Source organism: Ovis aries, chromosome 2, assembly GCF_016772045.2.
Source record: "Ovis aries strain OAR_USU_Benz2616 breed Rambouillet chromosome 2, ARS-UI_Ramb_v3.0, whole genome shotgun sequence".
Taxonomy (NCBI): Eukaryota; Metazoa; Chordata; class Mammalia; order Artiodactyla; family Bovidae; genus Ovis; species Ovis aries.
In genome coordinates, this window is record NC_056055.1 from 53,000,734 (window position 1) to 53,024,716 (window position 23,983).

Consider the following 23,983-nt stretch of genomic DNA (forward strand, 5'->3'; position numbering starts at 1 on the left):
GAGCCCCCAGAATAAAGTCTGCCACTGTTTCCACTGTTTCCCCATCTATTTCCCATGAAGTGATGGGACCAGATGCCATAATCTTAGTTTTCTGAATGTTGAGCTTTAAGCCAAGTTTTTCACTCTCTTTCACTTTCATCAAGAGGCTTTTTAGTTCCTCTTCACTTTCTGCCATAAGGGTGGTGTCATCTGCATATCTGAGGTTATTGATATTTCTCCCGGCAATGCTGATTCCAGCTTGTGCTTCATCCAGTCCAGTATTTCTCATGATGTACTCTGCATATAAGTTAAATAACCAGGGTGACAATATACAGCCTTGGCATACTTCTTTCCCGGTTTGGAACCAGTCTGTTTTCCCATGTCCAGTTCTAACTGTTGCTTCCTGACCTGCATATAGGTTTCTCAGGAGGTAGGTCAGGTGGTCTGGTATTCCCATTTCTTGAAGAATTTTCCTCAGTTTGTTGTGATCCACACAGTCAAAGGCTTTGGCAAAGTCAATGAAGCAGAAGGAGATGTTTTTCTGGAACTCTCTTGCTTTTTCCATGATCCAGTGGATGTTGGCAATTTGATCTCTGGTTCCTCTGCCTTTTCTAAATCCAGGTTGAACATCTGGAAGTTCATGGTTCACATATTGCTGAAGCCTGGCTTGGAGAATTTTGAGCATTACTTTACTAGCATGTGAGATGAGTGCAATTGTGCAGTAGTTTGAGCATTCTTTGGCATTGCCTTTCTTTGGGATTGGAATGAAAACGGACCTTTTCCAGTCCTGTGGCCACTGCTGAGTTTTCCAAATTTGCTAGCATATTGAGTGCAGCACTTCCACAGCATCATCTTCCAGGATTTGAAATAGCTCAACTGGAATTCCTTCACCTCCACTAGCTTTGCTCGTAGTGATGCTTTCTAAGGCCCACTTAACTTCACATTCCAGAATGTCTGGCCCTAGGTGAGTGATCACATCATCATGATTATCTGGGTTGTGAAGATCTTTTTGTATAGTTCTTCTGTGTATTTTGCCATCTCTTCTTAATATCTTCTGCTTCTGTTAGGTCCATACCATTTCTGTACTTTATTGAGTCCATCTTTGCATGAAATGTTCCCTTGGTATTTTGAATTTTCTCAAAGAGATCTCTCGTCTTTCTCATTCTGTTGTTTTCCTCTATTTCTTTGCATTGATTGCTGAGGAGGGCTTTCTTATCTCTCCTTGCTATTCTTTGGAACTCTGCATTCAGATGCTTATATCTTTCCTTTTCTCCTTTGCTTTTCACTTCTCTTCTTTTCACAGGTATTTGTAAGGCCTCCCCAGACAGCCATTTTGCTTTTTTGCATTTCTTTTCCATGGGGATGGTCTTGACCCCTGTCTCCTGTACAATGTCACAAACCTCCGTCCATAGTTCATCAGGCACTCTATCTATCAGATCTAGGCCCTTAAATCTATTTCTCACTTCCACTGTATAATCACAAGGGATTTGATTTAGGTCATACCTGAATGGTCTAGTGGTTTCCCCTACTTTCTTCAATTTAAGTCTGAATTTGGCAATAAGGAGTTCATGGTCTGAGCAACAGTCAGCTCCTGGTCTTGTTTTTGCTGACTGTCTAGAGCTTCTCCATCTTTGGCTGCAAAGAATATAATCAATCTGATTTCAGTGTTGATCATCTGGTGATGTCCATGTGTAGAGTCTTCTCTTGTGTTCTTGGAAGAGGGTGTTTGCTATGACCAATGCGTTCTCTTGGCAAAACTCTGTTAGCCTTTGCCCTGCTTCATTCCGTATTCCAAGGCCAAATTTGCCTGTTACTCCAGGTGTTTCGTGACTTCCTACTTTTGCATTCCAGTCCCCTATAATGAAAAGGACATCTTTGTTGGGTGTTAGTTTTCAATGGTCTTGTAGGTCTTCATAAAACCATTCAACTTCAGCTTCTTCAGCGTTACTGGTTGGGGCATAGACTTGAATAACTGTGATATTGAATGGTTTGTGTTGGAGACGAACAGAGATCATTCTGCCATTTTTGAGATTGCATCCAAGTACTGCATTTTGGACTCTTTTGTTGACCGTGATGGCTACTCCATTTCTTCGGAGGGATTCCTGCCCACAGTAGTAGATATAACGGTCATCTGAGTTAAATTCACCCATTCCATTCCATTTTAGTTCGCTGATTCTTAGAATGTCGACGTTCACTCTTGCCATCTCCTGTTTGACTATTTCCAATTTGCTTCAATTCATGGACCTATCATTCCAGGTTCCTATGCAGTATTGCTCTTTACAACATCGGACCTTGCTTCTATCACCAATCACACCCACAACCGGGTATTGTTTTGCTTTGGCTCCATCCCTTCATTCTTTCTGGAGTTATTTCTCCACTGATCTCCAGTAGCATATTGGGCACCTACCAACCTGGGGAGTTCCTCTTTCAGTATCCTATCATTTTGCCTTTTCATACTGTTCATGGGGTTCTCAAGTCAAGAATACTGAGGACTTCAACTTGACTAGAAGCTTTAGGGGTTAAGGAGTTGCTGGTTTGAGGCTCAGTTGTCTCTGATTCTTTGCGACCCCATGGACTGTAGCCTACCAGGCTCCTCTGTCCATGGGATTTTCCAGGCAACAGTACTGGAGTGGACTGCCATTTCCTTCTTCAGGGGATCTTCCCAACCCAGGGATCGAACCTGGGTCTCCTGCATTGTAGACAGATGCTTTACTGTCTGTGCCACCAGGGAAGTCCTCAGCCTGGGGACTGTCATCAATGGCCATGCTATACCTCCTCAGGAGATGCTCAGACACAGTTCTGTCTCAGTCTCTGTGAGGTCTCTGGGTCTTGATGCACACAAAGTATGTTTGAGCTTTCTGAGCATCTCTGGTGGTATGGGGTTTGATTCAAAATGCAATTTCACCCCTCCTACCATCTTGCTGTGGCTTCTCCTCTGCCCCTGGATGTGGGGTATCTCCTCAAAGTCACTCTTCAAAGAGACGAGAAGGCAGCAAAATCTTGAGCTGTCCTACCAAGGCAAGAACAATCTCCATTCTTTTTCTGGTCCAGAAACTCTCCTTTGGCTTCTTATAACCAACTGTTCACAGCTGCCTCCTCCTTTTGGTATCCAGGCTAGCGAAAGACTCACCCTGAATCCCTCAGATAAACCTGGTAAGGGCGCCTGGGTGAATATGCTTGTGCCAGGCCCTGGCAAATTTTATGGTTGCTCTGGGTATGGGAACGATTATTAGGTCCTTCTTTTCTCTTCCTCACATTCCCCCTCTTCATCCATTACTTCTTTAACAGGAGGGAAAGGGGCAGGGCACAACTTTTGAAAGAGTTCACATAACATAAACCAATTAGAATCAAATGGGATCAGGCAAAACTAGATCTTGATCCTCAATCAGCAAGTGAAATGACACACCCAGAAGTGCCATGACAGTTCCAAGGCACTGTTGAGAGATCAAGGAAAGGGTAGTGGCCCAAACCCTGGAAATCTCCGACCCTTCCTCTAAATAGTCAGAATCCTCCCACTCATTAGCATATTAAATTGCCCAGCCTATAAAAACTAACCATGCCACATTTAAAGGCCACATTCATCTTCTGCAGTGGCCCACACTCTGTCTGTGGAGTTTGCTTCTTTCTGTATCTGAATAAATCCACTTCTTACCTATCACTTTGTTTGTCTCTCAACAAATTCTTTCTGCGATGAGATATCAAGAACCTGAACTTCATTAGGTCCAGAAACCAGGTACTGTGGGTTTGGCTGGGTTTGAGTCCCAAGCAGGGTTTTGGCTGTGTTTGAGTCCCAGCCATGTGGGTTCAAGTCCCAAACTGGGTTTTGGATGGTTCGAGTCCCAGCACATGGGTTCGAGTAGAAATCTGTGGTAAACAGTTTCACTTCCACATGTGCTTGTCCAGATTAGAACTTGGAAGGGTTGGTAGAGGGAGGCCTGACATGACTTTTTCTTGAAATGCTGTAATTCTGACAGATGTCTGGGCTTATCCTTTACCTTGCTTTGCCTTACCGGGGCACAGCCTTTTAGGGAATGAAAAGGCTGAGCCCCTGGAGTGAGAGTGGAAGTGTGGTATTACACTGGTTTCCAGGGGCTCTGATCTCTCCTTAAGTTGCATAAATCCAAGAGAGGAAGAGGCTCTAATGGCCTCTAATCAGGAGGCCATGAGTGACTGTGTTTCATAAAAAGAGGCCTGCAAAGTATAACTGGAAACTAGATCCTGAAGGATAAAATTCACATTGAGGGGACAGGTAAAAGACAGTTATAGGAAAAATAAAAGGTAGCAGATTTCATTTACTTACTAATTGAAAAACATTAATAATCCAAGCGTTAGCATTTTGCTTAGTTATTCAAATTAAAAAATGAAACAATTGTTATCCTCAAGGCGATCATCATGGCCTAGCAGAGAAAACCACAGTAAAATAGGCATGTAAATGATACACAGTCAAATCATGGGAACCAAAAATAAGAAAAATGTGCAAGGTGGTCTTTTGCAAGGAAGAGGCATACAACTCAGAGTAGGGAATTGGGTGTCAGTGAAGGCTCCCAGAGGAAGTAACTAAAGCTACCGAGGTTGAAGATCAGATAGACCTTAGCTAGACAAAGGAAAGAATGTATTCTAAGAGGAGAGAACAGAAAGGGCCAAGGCACAGTGGCTGCTGAAGATAGTGGGACCTTTGGGGGAATTGCAAATAATTTTGTACATGCAGCACAAAGTGATAACGAAGCTGGAGAGGTAGACACGCCAAGGCAGGAAAGCTCTGATGATTCACTAATGGACTTTAAACTGGCAAATGACATGATCTGATTTGGATTTTTGAAAGATCATTCTCTGTAGTGTGGATAATGGATTGGGAATAAGCAGAATCAGAGGCAGGGAGATCTGAGAGGAGGATGTTGGCATAGTCTAGGCAAGGAACAATGAAATCTATGGGATTGGGAACAAATATGAGGAGAAAGACTTAAAGATATTTCTAAGACAAAGTGTATGGAACTTGGTAACAGGATAGATTGGATTAGAGGAACGGAAGGGAGCTGTCTAGAAAGACTTCAAGTTTTTTGGTTTGAGTAACTGGTTGTTAGTGCTATCAGGGAAACAAAAATAGAAAAGCAAATTTCAATATACTTTCATTTTATTTATTCATTTATTCAACAGATATTTATTAAAGACCCATTATATATTGTGCACAGACAGGTAAATTAGTGATTATAATGCCTTGTGATAAATATCACTGATAGTGACATTTATATACAGGGGATACATCGGACAGACATATAAAAGTCACACTGAGGAATTAGGGTAAGCTCTTACAGGAGACAGTGCTTAATCTGAGTGTTTATTTATTTTTTAAAAATTGAGGTAAAATTCTAACACAAAACATTCTCATAACACTTTTTAAGTATACAATGCAGGGGCACTCGGTACATTCACAATGGTTTTCAACCATTACTTCTATTTAGTTCCAACTATTCTGAGTTTCTGGAGGGTGACTAGAAGTTTGCTAGATGAAGAAGCGAGTAGGGAAAGCATATTAGGATATGACAACAGTATGCTGATGACAAGGAGGCCAGAAATAGCATGACTGGAGTGAATGCAGATGGGGGAGAAGTAGAAGACAACACTGGAGAGGGCCCAATAATAAAACATGCAAATTCTACCTAGATCCTGAGGCGTGCAAGACTCTTACAGGATGCTAAGCTGGGGCTTGACATAATCAAGTTTGCAGTTCAGAAAGATGACTCTGGAAATGGTACTGGTGATACTTTAGACAGGGGAAAGCCAGAAAGATGAGTAGGGAGATTTTCTGCAGTAATCCAGGTGAGAGACGATCCAAATATGAACAAGGGCAGTGGTAATAAAGGAGGGAACTGAAAGCAAGGCAATGGAGACGCTGAATTTATATTACTTGATGACTTATTAGACATCAGACTATACAGGAAGAGCACAGTATTCTGCCTTGGGTGATTCGGATGACAGTAATGACATCCTGGGGTGAAATTTGGGAGGAATATATTTAGTACAGGTTGGTGAGCTTCCTGAGATTCAGTTTGATAAATGAATCTGGACCTCAGAAGAAAGACCTAGGATAGAAAGAGAGTTGAGAATCTTCTTTTTATTGGTAAATAAAACCATGATGTTGTAAGAAGTCACTCAGCAAAAGTGTACAGAGAAAAATGAGCAGAGAACCTAGGGTTGAGCTTTGGGAACGAATATTTAAGGTGTGCAAATAGGATATATATATACAGTTAAAAGATGCTGAGGCCAAGACAGAGTTTACTAACAGGGGGAAGAAAAGTGGGATGGAAGTAAAGAAGTAGAAAAAGAGTGGGGGAAGGGAAACACTGGTCTCATTTGAAAGGGGGCAGGTGTTAGAAGTCCACAGACTGATGCTATTGCTTGGCTTGAGTTACTATCACTGGGGCCCCAAGAGACCATGCAAATCTTTCCACTCCAAAATAAGCAGTTTATTACTCATCTATAAACTTATTAGAAACAGTTTCTCAAGTACATACAATTTCTTCTCAAAATAATTTTATGGAATGAAGACAAATGTTCACCAGTTATGGCTTATGTTCCTCAAGAAAAGATTTTTTAAATCCCCTACATTTCCCCGGTCCCAGTTCTGATGCCTGAAAAGGTGTCAGTTCTTGGGTCAAAGAGAAGAGAGAGTGGCAAAATCTTGAGCTGTCCTACCAAGGCAGGAACAATCTCCATTTTTTTTTTTTTTTGGTCCAGAAACTCTCCTTTGGCTTCTTATGACCAACTGTTCATAGCTGTCTCCTTTTGGTATCCAGGCCAGCAAAAGATTTACTCTGAATCCCTCAGATAAACCCAGTAAAGGTGCCTGGGTGAATATGCTTGTGCGGGGCCCTGGCAAATTTTATGGTTGCTCTGGGTATGGGAAAGATTGTTAGATCTTACTTTTCTTTTCCCTTCCTCTCATTGCCCCTCTTCACTCAGTATCTCCATATGTGCTTGTCCAGATTAGGACTTGGAAGGTAGGGGGAGGCCTGACATGACTTTTTCTTGAAATGCTGTAACTCTGACAGATGTCTGGGGCTCTTTCTTTACTTTGCCTTGCCTTACTTGGGCACAGCCTTCTAGGGAATGAAGAGGCTGAGCCCCTGCAGTGAGAGTGGGAGCGTAAGTTTATGCTGGTTTCCAGGGGCTCTAGTCTCTCCTTATTAAGTTTCGTGAATCCAAGAGAGGAAGAGCAATGACTGCCTCCTTTGGGGCTTCCCCAAAGACCTCTATTTTTTATAATGAGAGCTGTTTCTCTTGGGCAATTTGGCCTTCACGGTCTTGCCGGAAGTGATGAGGGCTCCAAAGCCCTGTTTGTGGGAAAATGCGTAGGCAGAGCGTCGAGAGGCTGTGTGTTTCAGTTTGGTCCGGATTGGGTATGGCAGTGGATGTCTCATGCAGTGATGAATTCTGTCAATAATCTACAGTCAGAGCATGGGGGACAGGATTTTTATCCACAGAGGCAAAGGCTAAGAGGGTCATGAATTCTATTTGGGTAGATTCCTGTTGCACTCACCTGGTCCACACTGACGGGCCAGAACAGCGGTTTGAGAAACTGGTACCCAATCACAGGCAACATGCAGAGGATTATGCTGAGGACAACACTCAGCCACATCTGTGGCAGGTTCAGAGTGTTCCTGGCCACACCTGTAAACAAAGAGCCACAAAGGGAAGGTGGGACCAGAGCCTAGAGGGAGGGGGCTGCCAGCCTGAACTTCAGTCCAAAGAAAGAAGTTACTGATTTGGAAACAGTTTAGTCTCCTGAGAAATAATATAAGTGCTAAAGGACTGTACTGAGGTCCTTGGTGTAGCCAGTCACTGTGAATTCACATGTCTTTGTCTCCCTCTAAAGGCCAGGCAAGGCAGCAGCGGTGAGGGTAGGTTCTAGGAGTCCTAGAGCACTGACCGGGACACAAAAATGGGATAGGGGGTTTTGGAGGGGAAAAATGAGTGGCTTGACAAAAAACAGGAACCAGTTACATAGAGTAACATCTGTCTGTTATTTTGTCCTCATCAGAGTGGAGATTAACAAGGGGAAAATAAATACAGGAGCTAAGAAGGCATTATGTCATAGTAGGAAGGACATCTGACTGGGAATCAGGAGGCCTAGATTTGAGTCATTAAAATAAACTTCCAGTCTCTAAATTGGTGCAATAATTCTTGCCCTGTCTATCTCTCAGTCTGCTTGTAATGCTCAAATTAGGTAAGAAACTTAAAAATATCTTAGAGACTCTAATAAGGTAAAGTATTTTCCCTAGCTAGATTTTGAGTCCTTTTAGGGCTGAGATCATGTCTCAATCATATCTATATCCATGGAGTCTAATACATAGCAGTAGCTGCTCAGCAAACATTTAATAAACAAATAGACTTGGTTCACACTCCCACCCCCAGCCCCAGCCCCTTGCCACACTGGGCAGAATATTACCTAGGAACTGGAAGGTGTCGGGGAACAATAAGCATAAGCCATCGCTGTACAGGAAGAATAAGATGCAAAAGTAGAAACCCAGGCTACCCCAGGTGAAGACATGGCTAATCATCGTCCAGTAGGTTGTCTCCAGGGAAATCTGAAAAGCACCGTCTTATGTACATTAGTCTACAACTCAGGATCTATCAGTCACCTCCCTTCTCCCATTTCATAAAAGGGGACACTCCCTTCCTGCCTTCCCTCCCTCCTTCCCTTCCTCTCTTCCAGACAGGCTCCCCACGCAATCCCCTTACCCCACCACCGGCCACACCTGCATTGTGACCACACAGAGCAAGGAGGTCTGCACTATCAGGGAGAAGGACTGGTAGTCGGAGATCTCCTTCCCATCTTGGCGCACTGAATTGTAAACAGTCCCCATAGGGATAAAGAACAGCACAAAGGAACTGTAGATCCCATGCAACAAACACTTCACAAATTCCTTCTTGTTGAAATACAGGTTATGCTGGCCTGGCTCATACAGCTCTGGGAAGCGTAGGCTCCATGTTTCATTCACGTCCTGGAAGCACCAGAGGGTAAGGAGGAAGGCTCAGGGTCTCTCCAAAGGTCCCATCTCCAGCAGAGTAGAGGCTTCTCCCCTCACTGAGTTTGCTGTTTGGCTGCCTAGGAGATTCCTCATGGATTACTTGAGATGTGGAACCAGAGAACAGAGCAGTGACCAGAACCTTTCTAAAGCCCTACTCTCTAGGCAGGGATATACACGGTGGAAGAAAGCTAGAAGGTCAAGATGGGGAGTTAAGAAAGGGGGCAGTTAGGATTGGGAGTAGAGGGAAGGAAGGACTGGAGCTTGGGTGGGGAGGTACCTGGGACATGAGTCCCTAGTTGTAAGTGCTCCTTTGGCTGAGCATTCTGTCAAAAGCCAGTGGGAGGCAAGAGGAGGCCAGTGGCATTCAGTCAGCCCGTTAGAGGTATTTCTGTTCTGTGATGCTCCTCCCATTCCCATAGCCACTGGGGAACTCAGCTGAGGGAATTGTCTATGAGGATGACATGGGACCATCTTCATCTCCTAAATCTAAAACTCTGGGTAACAAGGATTGAGGCTTGTTTTGAGAGGTTGTGGATCCCTAGATTTAGATCACTGAAGCTATACGGGACTGCTGAATGACAGAACTCATCGTCTTGCTGCTCTGAGGCTGGCAGCTACTTCACGGAGAGTTTCCTTCCTACCCTGATGGAAACCAGGAACCATGATCCCATGATGTCCTCTTTCAGCCACTTTATTTCTCTTTGGAGGCTCCCTTTTTGTTCCAGGTACCCAGGACTGGAGGTTGGGTAGAAGAGGGAGGGGTAGGGCACCAGGACCCTCGATGCCCAGGGAAATTTCCAAGAGGACTAGGCAGTACCCCCCAGGCTGACTCCCTACGATTTGAGGAATCATACCCATACTCCAAGCTTGGCCTTGAGGATTCTCGCCTAGGCCTCACTGCACTGGCTTATCCCATTATCTCTTTATGGGTCTATCCTTTCTGGAGCTCCTTGATTTACCTAGTCCTGCCCCAACGACTATTTCCTTCCACTTTTGTACAGACTCCATTTACTGCACAGCACAATGTCTGTGTTTCTCTCTATGAAGAAAAACTTGACACAGGAGAATTTGGGTTTCCACAGCCGATGATTATTCTCTGTGGCAGAGGATACTTTACTTTGTCCAACGATACCTCTCTAGGTGGTGAGCTCCCTCCCTTGCCCTATAAATGATTCTATTTACATTTGACTTTGGAGCCTATCTCTTGGCTGCTGCTGTCCTCTTCATTCCAGGGAATATTCTTCAAGGGGCCAGGGGCTTCAGCCTTGACTAAGAGGTTTGTTGCTTACCTGATCAAACAGACTCAAGCCCAGGACAGGGAGGGAGGTGTAGATCAGGTTGTAGAAAGTGATAAACCAGGTATCATAAACCGTCTGGAAGAACACCAAGGAGATTTCTTAGGAGGTTTCTCTTTTCCAAAGTCTCAGCACTACCTCTCAGCTTTAAGAGAACCCCTTCTGCCCTCCACCTGCCCACCACCGTGATAACCTAGAACATGGTTTGGATTTCTGAAATCTGACTGAGAAAGCTGACTGCAGACTCTGGTCCCTGGGCCCTAGGCTGGGGCAAGGCCACATTACACTTGTTTGGCCAATCTGATGAGGCTGATTTAGACCAACTCTACCATGACCTGTACTGCTCCTCTCTGCATGGAAAGGACCCAGAGTGGCTGCTAGGGAACGCTGAGTGTACCCCTGCACTCCCAGGCATGTAAGCCTCTGTGTTCTTTATCTGCTTTACGGCATTCAGTAGCTCCTATAACCCTGGACACCTTCTAACACTGGCAAGCAGAACAGACCCATGAGCCTACAGTAGGCTACTTTCTTTCCTAGCCACAAGAGGTCAGCAGTAACATGTACATATACATACACCTCCCACAAGCCAGACTGGTGTTACTAGACACTAGGGGCAGACAAGCTCACTATTGTCTGCTGACTGGTCTGTTTTCCTGGAGCCTAAGGTCACAAAGGTAATAGGGATCTCCCAAGATGATCGTTCCAGAGGTTGTTTCTCTTTGGGAATCCTGAGAAACTAATTATAGGAAAAAGGGAATTCTCATAGAACATCAACATCCAAGGGTTGCTTCTCCCCACTTCTGTGGAGATTTCACACTCATTAGAGCAACAGCAGTGTTTGGCAGGGTGGTATGTCTGGGTGAGGAAGGAGAAGTAAAGAGAAGCTGTGTTTCCAAGTGTGGCTACAGGTAAATGCCAGAACTGGCCCGTCTGGCAAGACCCAAAGGCCTCCTGAGGCTTAGCCTGTTCCATAAAGATTATTCTGGATCCTAAAAAACTCTCAGATCCAGGAATCTCACCCCCACCACCCCCATCTCCATTACATATGTTTGGAAATTCTAGGTCTCTATGTCATGGGAAAGATGAAAATATCTTCTGGGAGAGTTCTGTGGGTAGAAGTCAAGGCTGAGTCAGAGCCAGGACAGAGTTTAGAAGTCTAAGGTTAAGTGCAGGATTAGGAGATGGGATCATCATGGGTGAGGAGTAGAAAGGATGGATGGTGCCACGTCATACACAGGTCTCTAGAAGTGAAAAAGGGTCTGAACTGGCTGAAGTGGAGGAAGATTAGAGAAGACCCACTTGAACAGAGTAGAGAATGCCATTTGAGCACTTACCTGTGCAGAGAACCCGCTGTAGAAGGCATACCAGACGTGCACCAGCGTGAAGGCAAAGTTTTTGTAAAAGAAGTAGCTTAGAAACTTGCACATGCGATTATAGGACCAGCGGCCATGAACCAGGAGCAGACGCTGAAGATAGCGAAACTGGGAGAAGGCGTAGTCGCTGCTGAGCATGGCCTGCATCCCCTCCTGGCCACTGATGCCGACCCCAATGTGGGCAGCTGCAAAGGAACCCCGGGAAATTCTCAGCCTAAGAGCTTGCTCTCTGGGCTCCCTGCCTGGGAAGTGTGCGATTCAGGCTGAGATCGCGTTTCATGTACCTCTTATTTTACACCTGAAAAACACTGGTAGGCCCAGCTGAAGCGGTATTTACTTAATGGAGTCTTTTCTCCTTAGTGGATTTCCCTTCCCCCACAAGTCAGAAAACAGCCCCTTCATTCACACTTTGTTTTGGATGCTGCCCCTCGAGATTACCAGGTATGGCTAGCATTATTGTAGAAGTCTGTCCTTGATGGTCTTCGTACTTACTATAGCCATCTGGGCTCTCCCCTACTGCCAAGATCCTCAGGTAAAAAATTTCTTGTTATCTCCTGAGGCCACTTAAAGATTCAGGATGGATATCAGCCTAACACATTGTTTATTTATCTAAGTTTATCTAAGGAGCTAAACTTCAACTGTTGGGAGAACAGTGATGGACATACTTTGTTAGTAAGAAATTAGTTCTTCAGGAAGCTTAAGGTGTCTTTTTCTGGATAAAGCAAGGGAGACTCGGGTTCAATCCCTGGGTCAGGAAGATTCCCTGGAGAAGGGAATGGCTATGCACTCCAGTATTCTTGCTTACAGAATTCCATGGACAGAGGAGCCTAGTGGGCTACAGGTCATGGGGTTGCATAGAGTCAGACACGTCGAGCAACTAACACTTTCACTTTTATGCTTGATGGAAGATAAGACCTAAATTTCTAAAAGTTTTAATTGACCTGTGGTAGTATAGATTAAATGCTTTGATCTTCTGGTACATACCTATTACACTGCTTAACAGAAAAACTAAAACCTCTGAGGCCCTAAAAGTTAAAGAAGTTCTAGAAACTGGAGAAAGAGAGCAAGAATACTTCCTAGTGTTGAAACTGAGGCTGGCATATATGCTAGTGTCTTTAGTATGGGAGAGAGGTTGGGCTAGAGGACTCCTAGGTGTGATCATAGCTCACAGAACTATAAGCTGCTGGAGGCTAACAGTGTTCAGCTGAAATTAACACCAGTTTCAGCCATTTGCTTCTATTACTATGAAGCATCAGTAAGTTTGCTATTCTTCTCCAGCCAGGGGAGTCAGGGAAAGCTCTTGGGAATAATGCCTCAGAGAGGAAAAGATCCCTGGATCAGGCTGCACAGCTAATTCCCTGGTTGGGCAGCCCTGCTGTCTGCCTAACACTGCTCAACTCTACAGCCTTCAAGAAAGGAACCAACCATGACTCCGGTCCCAGGGTCCTTTCTGTGGGCTTTGATGCCATCTCAACAAGATGGGTGTTGTGGTTGCACAGCTTGTTCTCTGAGTATGTGCTTGTGTTCTTGTTGGAGCCATGGGTATCTGAGTGCATGAGTTACATGCATGAGTCTGAATGTGTGTGCACGACTGTATGTAATGCTGTATAAATAAGTGGGTATTCAGGTGCTGAGGAACATGAATGAAGTTGCAAAACAGTATAAATGTACAATACATACAGGAGATATGCAGGAGAATGAACCAGAAGCACAGTGCCACGCACATCCGTTTTGCCCATGGAAGAAGGAAAGGGTGAGCCCATGGCTAGGCACTACTGCCCCCGAGCCCTCACATGCCTTTGATCATGCTGACGTCATTGGCCCCATCCCCGATGGCCAGCGTCACCACCTTCTTGTACTTCTTCACCAGTTCTACCACCTGGGCCTTCTGGAGGGGCGTCATCCGGCAGCAGATCACCCCCTTGCACATGCACGCCGTCCGCAGCAGTTCCAACTCCAGGTTTCCTTCTAGAGCGTGGGCCTGCAGCGCCAGGACACATCTACATTCCAGGCTGCCCCAAAAGCTCTTGGGACAGAACCTTCCTCGGCCCTCTCTTTCCCCTCCATTCTCCCCTCTCAGGCAGAGCTGCTCCCAAGATGCTCCATTCCCAGTGAAGCCAAGCCCCCAAGTCAGTTCTAGGCATCCTGACCCAGCTTCCAGTGGGAAACCATGAGAGTCTCTCACTGGGTCAAATTGGTTGACTGGGTTATAAGGCCCAGAGACCTTTTGGAGGACCTGGTTCTGCTCACTTCCCCCCTTCCTCAAGTAATGGGCCAATCAGCAGTGAAGAATTTGGAGAAGGAAGGAATAAGCCCTTGGCTTCTCTTTCCTCATTACTCCTGCCTAGAGAAGGCCAGGGAAAGGTGTCTGACAGGGAGGGGGACTAGGGTAACTCAAGGAATAGCAAAAGGATCTTGAAATTTCCCTTAAGTGGGTTGGACCTAGGAAAAGAGCTCCTTGGAAGAAGAGAACAGAGTTGTAGATCTGTGTTGCCCACCAGACTGTAGCCATTGATGATTAAGCCATAGCTGCCATTGGGCACCTCCTCAGGTATTTTGAAGGGTGGCTGGGGCTTTGTGGTGAGGTAACTGTTTACGGGGTCTGATTCCAGTAGAGAGCCAGGTTTCATCTTTTCCCTTGCTGACCTGTAAGCCAAGAGTGATGATTAATGTCTGACCAGAAGCCCTAGAGCTTAGGAAGGAAAAGGTGTCCCAAAGTGAAAATGGGCCAGATGGATGCAGAACCTCTGCAGAGTACCTCCCAGGGCCTCAGACGCAACCATCTTCTGAGACCTGCCCCCGCCTTGGTGTTATCTACACATGACACTTCTCCACTTCCGCGCACTCCTTGAGCTCTAATGCTTCTTCACACAATTCTCTCAGACATTTTAGGATTTTTGTTTTGCCCTCCCCCACTTCTTCTCTGTCCCTTCTGGTACTGTGGGAGGCATACTGAGGGAAGAGATGGGTGGGAAATCTTGGTTCCAGTGACAGGCTGTGGCAGTTCGTCCCTCATACCTGAGTTCTCCTCCAACAGTCTCACCATTGTTGCCTTCCACGATAAATATCTCATCCATCTCATCCTCGAATATGTTACAGGCATAGGCAATGTTCACAGCAGTCTCTGCAGGGCAAGGGGGAACACAGGTCGCATTTGGCTGGGACGGGGTCTTTACAGTTCACAGGCATAAGGTGCAGACACACGGGCTGCAGACCCCATGTGTCCACATTTGCCATGGATGCATTTGAACGTGTTTTTCATGAGTCAGTAGAGACTATATTCAAACATCCACAGGACATACTTGTAAGTTATCAATCAATAACTAGGATCATTCTGGCTTAGCTTCCTCTAGGAAGCTTTCCTTATTACTTAAAGCAATTCCAGTCTGTACTCACTTCTCCAGGCAATCTGGATATACTTCCTTGAATAGTACTGTGCCCATTTCTATGCTAGATTTTATGGGGGACTGAGATATATTTAGGCTGTAGCATTGGTCAGGCAAGGAACTCCCCTTACCTTGCTTATCTCCAGTTAAAACCCAAATTTTAATTTTGGCTTTGTTCAGGGTGAGGATCGTCTCAGGTACTCCATCCTGCAGCTTGTCTTCTATGGCTGTGGCCCCTAACAGCTTCAAACAGAGATATCAGTGAGAGAGGGAAAGGAAGAGACTCATGGCATTTTGTTGTTGATCAGTCGCTCAGTCATATCTGACTCTTTGTGACCCCATGGATTGTAGCACGCCAGGCTTCCCTGTCCCTCACTATCTCCTACAGTTTGCTCAGTTCACATCCATTGAGTCGATGCCATCCAACCATCATCCTCTGTCACCCCCTTCTCCTCCTGCCTTCAATCCTTCCCAGCATTTAGTGGTACCCAACAACTTGACTAGCACCTTAGTATCCTCTTTAGTAAGCTGGCTCTGTCCTGGCACAAGGGCCTCAATGGCATAAAACTCACGACCTTCTGCCCTTCAACAGACACACTTCTTCAATCACACACTGACATCAAATTTAGAAACAGAACATAAGGAATCAAAGAGGGAAAAGACTAAGTCGTACATGAAGCTTTGTGCCACTTCTAAACCCTCTGTTTCTCAACACACTTTTCCCTCTTCCTTGCTTTCAGAGCACGTTTCCCGGCTTTGGTCTCCAAAAGTGGTATGTCTCAGACAAGGGACGCCCAAATCCAACTCTAGCTTTCCAGCTCTAAAAGAGTTCGGATGAACTTCATTTGTTTGTATCTACTGAGAGTTTCTAAGGTTTTCAAGGCCTTTCCCACACTAGATCAAAAGCATGTTGGTCCACACCATGCCTTCTTCTCCGTGATATCCTACTGATCACAGGGATGGGCACCAACACTGAGTCTGAGGAACTGACAGACGGACAAACTACTGACTGATTTCTGCTGGGCCTCTAAAAGGACAGACTTAGAAACACTCACCACAGAGCTAACAATGGAAGGAGATTTGTGACCTTTGGCATCTCTAAATTTTCCCATTTAGTAACAGCAATTTCTCTTATTTTTACGAAACTAATTTTATTTATTTATTTTTGGCTGTGCTGGGTCTTCATTGCTGTCTGGGCTTTTTTCTAGTTGTGATGCGCAGGCTTCTCACTGTGGCAGCTTCTCTTGATGAGGAGTACGGCCTCTAGGGCAGGCAGGCTTCAGTAGTTGCAACACATGGGCTCAATAGTTGTGGCTCCCAGGCTCTAGAGCACAGGCTCGGTAGTTGTGGCACAGGAGCTTAGTTGCTCCATGGAGTGTGGGATCTTCCCTGATCGGGGATTGAAACCATGTTTCCTGCACTGGCGGATGAATTCTTAACCACTAGACCACAGCAATTTCTCTTTTTATAGCAGAGCCTGTATCAATCTGGTCAAAAATTTTGGGGTCATCCTTAACTTTTTTTTTTTTCATTTTTAAAATTTATTTATTTATTATTTTTTAAAATTTTATTTTTACTTTACAATACTGTATTGGTTTTGCCATACATTGACATGAATCCACCCCCTCACCTCCCACTTAACTTTTTTTTATCATATTCTATGATAAATCATAGATAAATCTATCAGCAAATTCTGCTGGCTCTACTGTTTAAAAATGTACATAATTTGACCATTTCTCACCATTTCTGCTACTTCTATCTGATCCAAGCCATTATCATTTCTCTCTGGTACTACTGCAGTTACTTTCTACTTGGTCTCCCTGTGTCTGCACTTGCTCCTTTACAGCATAATCCCCACATGGCAGTCAGACTAATCATTGTAAAAGCTATCACATCACTCCTCTGGTTGAGCTCTTCAATGGTTTTCCATGTCTCATGTAAGTCTTTATACCAGCCTGTCAAGACCTGCTACTGCTTCTCTGTTTCAGGTCCTTTTAATCTCTCCTCCTTGCTTACACTGTATCAGTCACATCAGCTGCCTTGCTCTTCAACTAACAAATTAGGTCTGCTCCTGTTTCAGGGTCCTTGCTTTTACTATTCCTTCTTTCTGGAAAACTGACTCCCCAGAGATCTGCTTGGCTTGCACCTTCTTCAAATCTCTGCTCAGATGTCTTTTTCATAGTGAAGACCAAGTGCCTTTTTAAAAATAGCAGTTATGCTCTGTCTTCTATAACACACACACACATGCATGTGCTGATACTCCCAACCTTTCTTCCTGGCTTTATTTTCTTCCACAGAACTGTCACCACCTAACATACTATGTATATATATTACTTTTTGGTCTGTTTTGTCTACTACTACATGCTCAGGGCTTAAAACAGTACCTGGCACAGCACTTAATAAAATATTGTTGAATGAAAGAGTGAATACTATTGTCTTGATTATTCCATCAATTAATTCTGGATTATCTAATCTGTACATCATCAGACCTTGATTTCTTCCAGCTTACTTAGATTCTGTGGACATCTTTGGGATAAGAAACACTGCCAGAAAGATGAAATTTACAACCAATGCATTTTTCATTATTTATGGATTACAAAGATCCATGATATCCTGAGTCAGCTTGGATTCCAGTATCCAGAGACAGCCTGAACCTATGATTTGCTGGAAGGCATTCTCAGAGTCTCTGTTCAGTCTCCCAACTGCTCCCCTGCCCCCAATCTGTCCCTGATTTTCACACACTAACCATCAGGTCTCTTTCAATCTCTTCATAGACAATTGATATTTTATTTTCCCGGTTCTCCAAAGACAAGCAGGCTTCACTGTGCTTCTTGCTCCAGTCCTGGAAGAATGCACTGTCCAGTTCTCGGTAGGCCAGCATGAGGGTGCGAAGGCCATCACTGGCAAAATCCTGGAAGACATGTGTATGCAGAGTGGTCTTGGGCTGAGACAGGGCTGAGTCAAGGAATAACAGACTAGCCCCACAGGCTCCCTCTGCCCGCAAGAGAGGGTTTATTGCCTAGTATCACAGGGCTACTACCTAGCCTAACCAGAAAACACCTGTTTTCTTAGTCTGATGTCCTAAAGATAAGGCCAGCATAGCTGGGTATAAAGTCCGAGAATACTTCTGAGAGACAGAAGATTCTAACTTCTACCTATGGTTAGGTAGTTTGCTGTGACCATGGTAAAGAATGAAGCCTTCAGATTTCTTCTAAAATTGGGATAGTTAATTCACCCTCCACACAGAAGATAATGATGTTTATAATATGAGAAAGAAGGGAGTAATAGAGTAAAAAGGAATTTTATAAAAAATAAGGGTGTTACTGTTTTTTTTTTTTTTTTACAAGCATACATTCATTTATTTTCGTTTCTCCCTGCCTTCCTTCATCAAGTATTCAGTGGGCATCTTAAATAGCAAATTTGTGTATCTGTCTATAGCTGGTTGGTTTCCCAGGTGGCTCAGTGGTAAAAAATCCACCTGCCCAAACAGGAGATGCAAGTTCATCCCCTGGTTTGGGAAGATGCCCTGGAGAAGGAAATGGCAACCCACTCCCATTCTTCCCTGGGAAATCCCATGGACAGAGAGGAGCCTGGTAGGCTACAGTTCATGGGGTTGCAGAGAGTCAGACATGACTTAGCAACTAAACCATCACCATCACCTATAGCTGGTTGGCTCAGCTGATTAGTCACAGCCAAGAATGCTAATAAGGCCACTGCTGAAATGCCCTCTGGGTAAGTTAGTACCTTTTGTTCTTTGGCCACCAATGTATCCTGCTACTGCTGCTGCTGCTGCTGCTAAGTCGCGTCAGTCGTGTGTGACTGTGCAATCCCATACACAGCAGCCCACCAGGCTCCTCCGTCCCTGGGATTCTCCAGGCAAGAACACTGGAGTGGGTTGCCATTGCCTTCTCCAATGCATGAAAGTGAAAAGTGAAAGTGAAGTCGTTCAGTCGTGTCTGACTCTTTGCGACCCCATGGACTGTAGCCTACCAGGCACCTCCGTCCATGGAATTTTCCAGGCAAGAGTACTGGAGTGGGGTGCCATTGCCTTCTCCTAATGTATCTTAACAAACCACAACTATCTTGCAGAAGTATATCCTTGGTTACAAGGAAAGCAAGGTGACAGTGTGGGTAGTTTGGGGAACAATCCATATCTAACTGAAAGTGGGTTAGAAGCAGACTTTGTGTGTTGAGAACGGCAAATGAATAACAATTTGAGCTTTAAAATAATTCACTTTGGCATCATAAGACCAAATAGAAACAGAATTTATCACCTTGATATTTTGTTATTAGTTCTCCGTATAACTCCTGAGTACTTCATGTTAGCTGTCAGATAAAAATAATATCCAGGAATATCTGTAGAGAATCCTATCTCTTTAAAAAATTAATTAACTTATTTGGCTGCGCCTAGTCTTAGTTGCAGCATGTGAGATCTAGTTCCCTGACCAGGGGTTGAACCCCTGGTCCCCTGCACTGAGATTGCAGAGTCTTAACCACTGAACCACCAGGGAAGTCCCAAGAATCCTCTCTCTTGAATCTCTTTACTGTTGACAGGTGAAGCGATAAAAAAGAAGGCTGAGAGATGATCTCAAGAGATTTCTTACAAAGGAACAATCTTCATAGTGCTTTTCCTAATGGTTGTACCAGTTTATATTCCCACCAACAGTGTATGAAGGTTCCCTTTTCTCCACATCTTCACCAACCCTTGTTATTTCTTGTCTTTTTGATAATTTAAAATAGAATTACCATATGATCCAGATCCAGCTATTCCACTTCTGGGTATTTATATTTATCCAAATAAAACAAAATCACTAATTCAGAAAGATACATGCACCCTTATGTTCACTGCAGCAATTTTTACAGCACTCAAGACATGGAAACAACCTAAGTGTCCACTGATGAGTGGAACACTACACACTCATAAAAAGTAGAAATCTTGCTATCTGTGACAAATGGATGGACCTTCACAGTATTATGTTGTTTGAAATAAGTCAGATAAAGACCAGACACCATATGATTTCACTCATATGTGGAATCTAAAAAACAAACAAATGAACAAACAAAACAAAAACAAACTCAAGATAAAGAGAACAGATTGGGGGTCACTAGAGGGGAAAGGGGTTGGGGGGTGAAAGGGGGTCAACTGACAGGGATGGGTGATAACAAGACAAAGTGGTAATCACTTTGAAGTATATGCAAGTATCAAATTATAATGGTGTATGCCTAAAACTTATTTAATGTTACATACAAATTTTACCTCAATAATATAAGTACATATATGCACATATATATTCAGGAATTAAAAGTATACATCAGCCATTTAAAAAAAGAAGGAAGAGATATGGCAGAAATTGATCTTACATGGTGTACTGATAAGAGGACTTGGCAAGCTTAACAGTACATTGACAGATTCTTAATCCGTTCAACAAATACTTTAGCAGTCTATCCTTAACATTATTTCCTACATATCTCTTACTTGTATGTTTTTCTTTTCCCTTGTGGGGGGCAAATTGGGGTTCTGGGGTCCTGACTGCTGCTTGTTTTGTGTGATCTGTTTGCTGGATTCCTGTCTTAGAGAGCTTGGAGCTGTGCTTCTGCATGAATGGGTTTCTGGAACTTGACTCTTACAGAATATTCTGTGGTTAATAGACTAATGTAGTCAGGCTCCACTATGGGTATCTGTTAAGGTTGGTCAAAAGTGGGTTAGGTCTGAAAAAAAAAAAAAAGTTCCAAAAGATCTGAAATGGTTTTATGATTCCCCTTTGAATCCAGTCTGTGGAAATGCTGAGAAGATACCCTAATTCATGTAGCTCTGGATGGTTAAAAGATAAGGGAGGTTTTCAGAGTAGCCTATAACACACACACACACACACACACACACACACACACACACACACACACATACACACACACTGAAGAAACAAAACTGTAACCTCAGGAAACCAGTATGAGAGTTGTACTATGAGGGACACGTCAGTGGTTTTTTTCAAAAACTGGAGATGCAATGTTATGTACCATAAAAATCACCCTATTAAAGTACATAATTAAGTGTAATATACAGGTATACAATTAAGTACACAATTATGTATAATATAATGTATATGTATATGTATGTATACACCTGCAATGTGGGAGACCTGGGTTCGATCCCTGGATAGGGAAGATCCCCTGGAGAAGGGAACGGCTATCTACTCCAGTATTCTGGCCTGGAGAATTCCATGGACTGTATAGTCCATGGGGTTACAAAGAATTGAACACGACTCAGCAACTTTCACTTTCTATGTATCTATATGTATATATACTGATAAAGTTGTGCAACCATCACTACTATCTTAATCCCAAACATTTTCATCATCTCTGAGATGATGAAACCCCATTACCTATTAGCAGTCATCCCCATTCCCTTTTCTTATAGCCCCTGGTAACCACTAATCTACTTTCTCTTCTACAGATTTGCCTATTCTGTACATTTCATATAATGAAATAATAAAATACTGGCCCTTTGTGCCTGGCTTCTTTCACTTAGCATAATATTTCCAAGATTTATCATGCTACACATTGTAGCATGTATTAAGTATGTCATTCCCTTCTGTGACTGAATAGCATTCACTGTACAGATTTATCACATTTTATTTACTCATTCATCCACTGATGGGGATCTGGGTGGTTTCTGTATGAATAATGCTGTTATAAGCATTAGTGTACACGTTTTTGTGTGAATGTAAGTTTTCATTTCTCTTGGGAATATACCTAGGAGTGGAACTGCTGGGTCAAATGACAACTCTGTGCTTAACTTTTTCAGGAAAATTGCCAGACTGTTTTCCAAAATGGCTGCACCAATTTACATTCTCATCAGCAATGTGTGCAGGTTACAATTTCTCTATATCCTTGGCAGTACTCATTATTATCTGGTCATCTGTTTGATTTTAGTTGCCTTAGTGATGTGAAGTAGCATCTTGTGATTTGATTTGCTTTCCCCTGATGGCTATGACATTGAACATCTTTTCATATGCCTATTGACCATTTGTTCTCTGATTTCTGACTATGTGTTAATGTAGGACCATGCCAAAATGTCCTAATAAAATAGCATTTCCTCCAAACTATTTCTTCCTTAAAATACTTCTCTGATCTGCCTCTTTCCCCATCACATCCCTTGTCCTATCCCCCCCTCCAACCCTTGATATATCCAGGTTTAGGGGTAGAAACCTCAGTGAGCATGAATATGGTTTTCCTTTCTAATGTTAGCAAACTGGAGCTATTCTCTCTGTTACATCTCAAATCCCAGAAGGTGCAAGTGGAGTGGGGCAGGTAGGTACCCGTGGGGATTCTAACCCTATAAATAACAGAGGATGGTGTCACACAGTCACCTACGCAGTCCAGGCCTGGTGATTTCTGCTCCATACCTAAAAGCAGTCTGTTCCTGTCATGACTGGGCCAGGAATCACAGAGTGAACTGTCCTGATTGTAGTAAATGTTCCTACAACACATTCTCATCATGCCCCCTGGGATCCTGGCCCATTCAACTCCTCACTGCAGAAGCTGGCAACTTGGTCAACGAGAATCCCACAGAAGGAGGTAGTTTTTACTCTTCTCTCAATTAAAGAGACACAGATACCAATCCACCTCATACTGAAACACGCTGACACGGGGACACACATGCGGACACACATCCAGATACACAGAGCCACCTGCTGCTCTCCTGCCCCGCAACCTGAACACTTACATCTAGATGGTCCATGGTTATGTCTTTGAGGGATCTACAGGATGGATGGAGGAGCTGACAGAGGATCGTGTCTGCACCCTTGCAGAATAACAGTATGCGATTTTCAGGTGTTCTCACTGAAAATAAGCAAAGTAAGCAAAGTAACCACATGGGTCCATTGTCACAAGAACATGTTGGAGCCACTGAGGGATGGCAGAAGGCTGTTCCCATGATGTTTGTTTCTGATACCACGGGAGGCTAAGCACTCAGTGAGTGGTCACACAGGGTGAATGATGAGGGCTGGTGAGATGTGAGAGAAGATATTTTGGAACCAGTTTTTCCATGGGTTCAACATCACCTATGGAAGACTGATACAGAATCACATTTAGCTTCTCAAGTCCAAGTTCCAGACCCTGCCCATATCTAGTGAGGACCAGGGAATAAAAGTGACCTTCCTCTTCAGTCTGAGGCCCAAACAAAGAGCAAGATAGTATGAATTTCCCCCATAATGTCCACCCCCATTTATCATTCCAAGTTCAGGCTTTATGAGTTTATTCTCCATTCTTATCTTGGCCTTGAAAGTTATGACAAGTCACTATTCAGGATCACTAAATAAGGGGCTTAGCATGTGGTTGTTAAGCTTATATATGTGTATAGATGGAAATATAAAGAATTATGAGAGAGAAAGTGGGAATGGCTGTTTTTGTATTTGTGGCAAGAGTGCCTTGGAAATGGCATGTGGGTGAGAGAAAATATTTGTGTGCAGACAGAAAAGAAAAATCAATGTATGAATGTATATGAAAGACAGAGAAGGGGAGAAGACTGACAAGGAGGGGCACCCACCAATAACTGACATCCTCTTGCGCGTATTGCTGAAGTCCAAGATAGCCAGCAGTTGATAGATTCTCGTTTTCCCCATTTCGACTACCATGATTGTCTCCGACGTGCGGGAACGGAATACAAAGCCAAAGTTCCTGGCAGCAGTGACCAGGGCACCTTCATCTGGGGACTGAGCCTGGTAAACCAGCTCACCTGGCAGGAGACAAGAGGGGAGCCAGAGCCCATAGAGACGTGCGGATGAAGTCCACCCAGAAGTTAGACTGTCTTCCAAGTGGCTGACACAAAGATGGAGCCCAGGAGGGGCATCTTTCTTCAAAATTTCCTCATAGGTCTGGCCCTAAAAGGCCAGGTTGCATAGAACAGGTCAGTTTCTTTTTTC

General features: G+C 43.9%; 1 protein-coding gene across 3 annotated transcripts in view; it reads right to left on the reverse strand.

Annotated features, from left to right (window-relative positions):
- Positions 1-5,092: 5,092 nt before the first annotated feature.
- Positions 5,093-23,983, reverse strand: part of LOC101109422 (phospholipid-transporting ATPase FetA-like) — a 124,746-nt gene continuing 105,855 nt past the window's right edge. For all 3 annotated transcript variants that reach the window (XM_060409312.1, XM_060409310.1, XM_042243288.1), the window contains 13 exons: positions 23,608-23,796; positions 22,786-22,901; positions 17,809-17,973; positions 15,194-15,305; positions 14,695-14,800; positions 14,175-14,322; positions 13,474-13,657; positions 11,638-11,861; positions 10,298-10,381; positions 8,736-8,981; positions 8,426-8,564; positions 7,517-7,647; positions 5,093-7,421 (listed from right to left, as the gene is read on the reverse strand). In XM_060409312.1, coding sequence (XP_060265295.1) covers positions 7,230-7,421; positions 7,517-7,647; positions 8,426-8,564; positions 8,736-8,981; positions 10,298-10,381; positions 11,638-11,861; positions 13,474-13,657; positions 14,175-14,322; positions 14,695-14,800; positions 15,194-15,305; positions 17,809-17,973; positions 22,786-22,901; positions 23,608-23,796 — 2,036 coding nt within the window. In that variant the 3' untranslated portion in view covers positions 5,093-7,229. The remainder of the gene's footprint in view (positions 7,422-7,516; positions 7,648-8,425; positions 8,565-8,735; positions 8,982-10,297; positions 10,382-11,637; positions 11,862-13,473; positions 13,658-14,174; positions 14,323-14,694; positions 14,801-15,193; positions 15,306-17,808; positions 17,974-22,785; positions 22,902-23,607; positions 23,797-23,983) is intronic.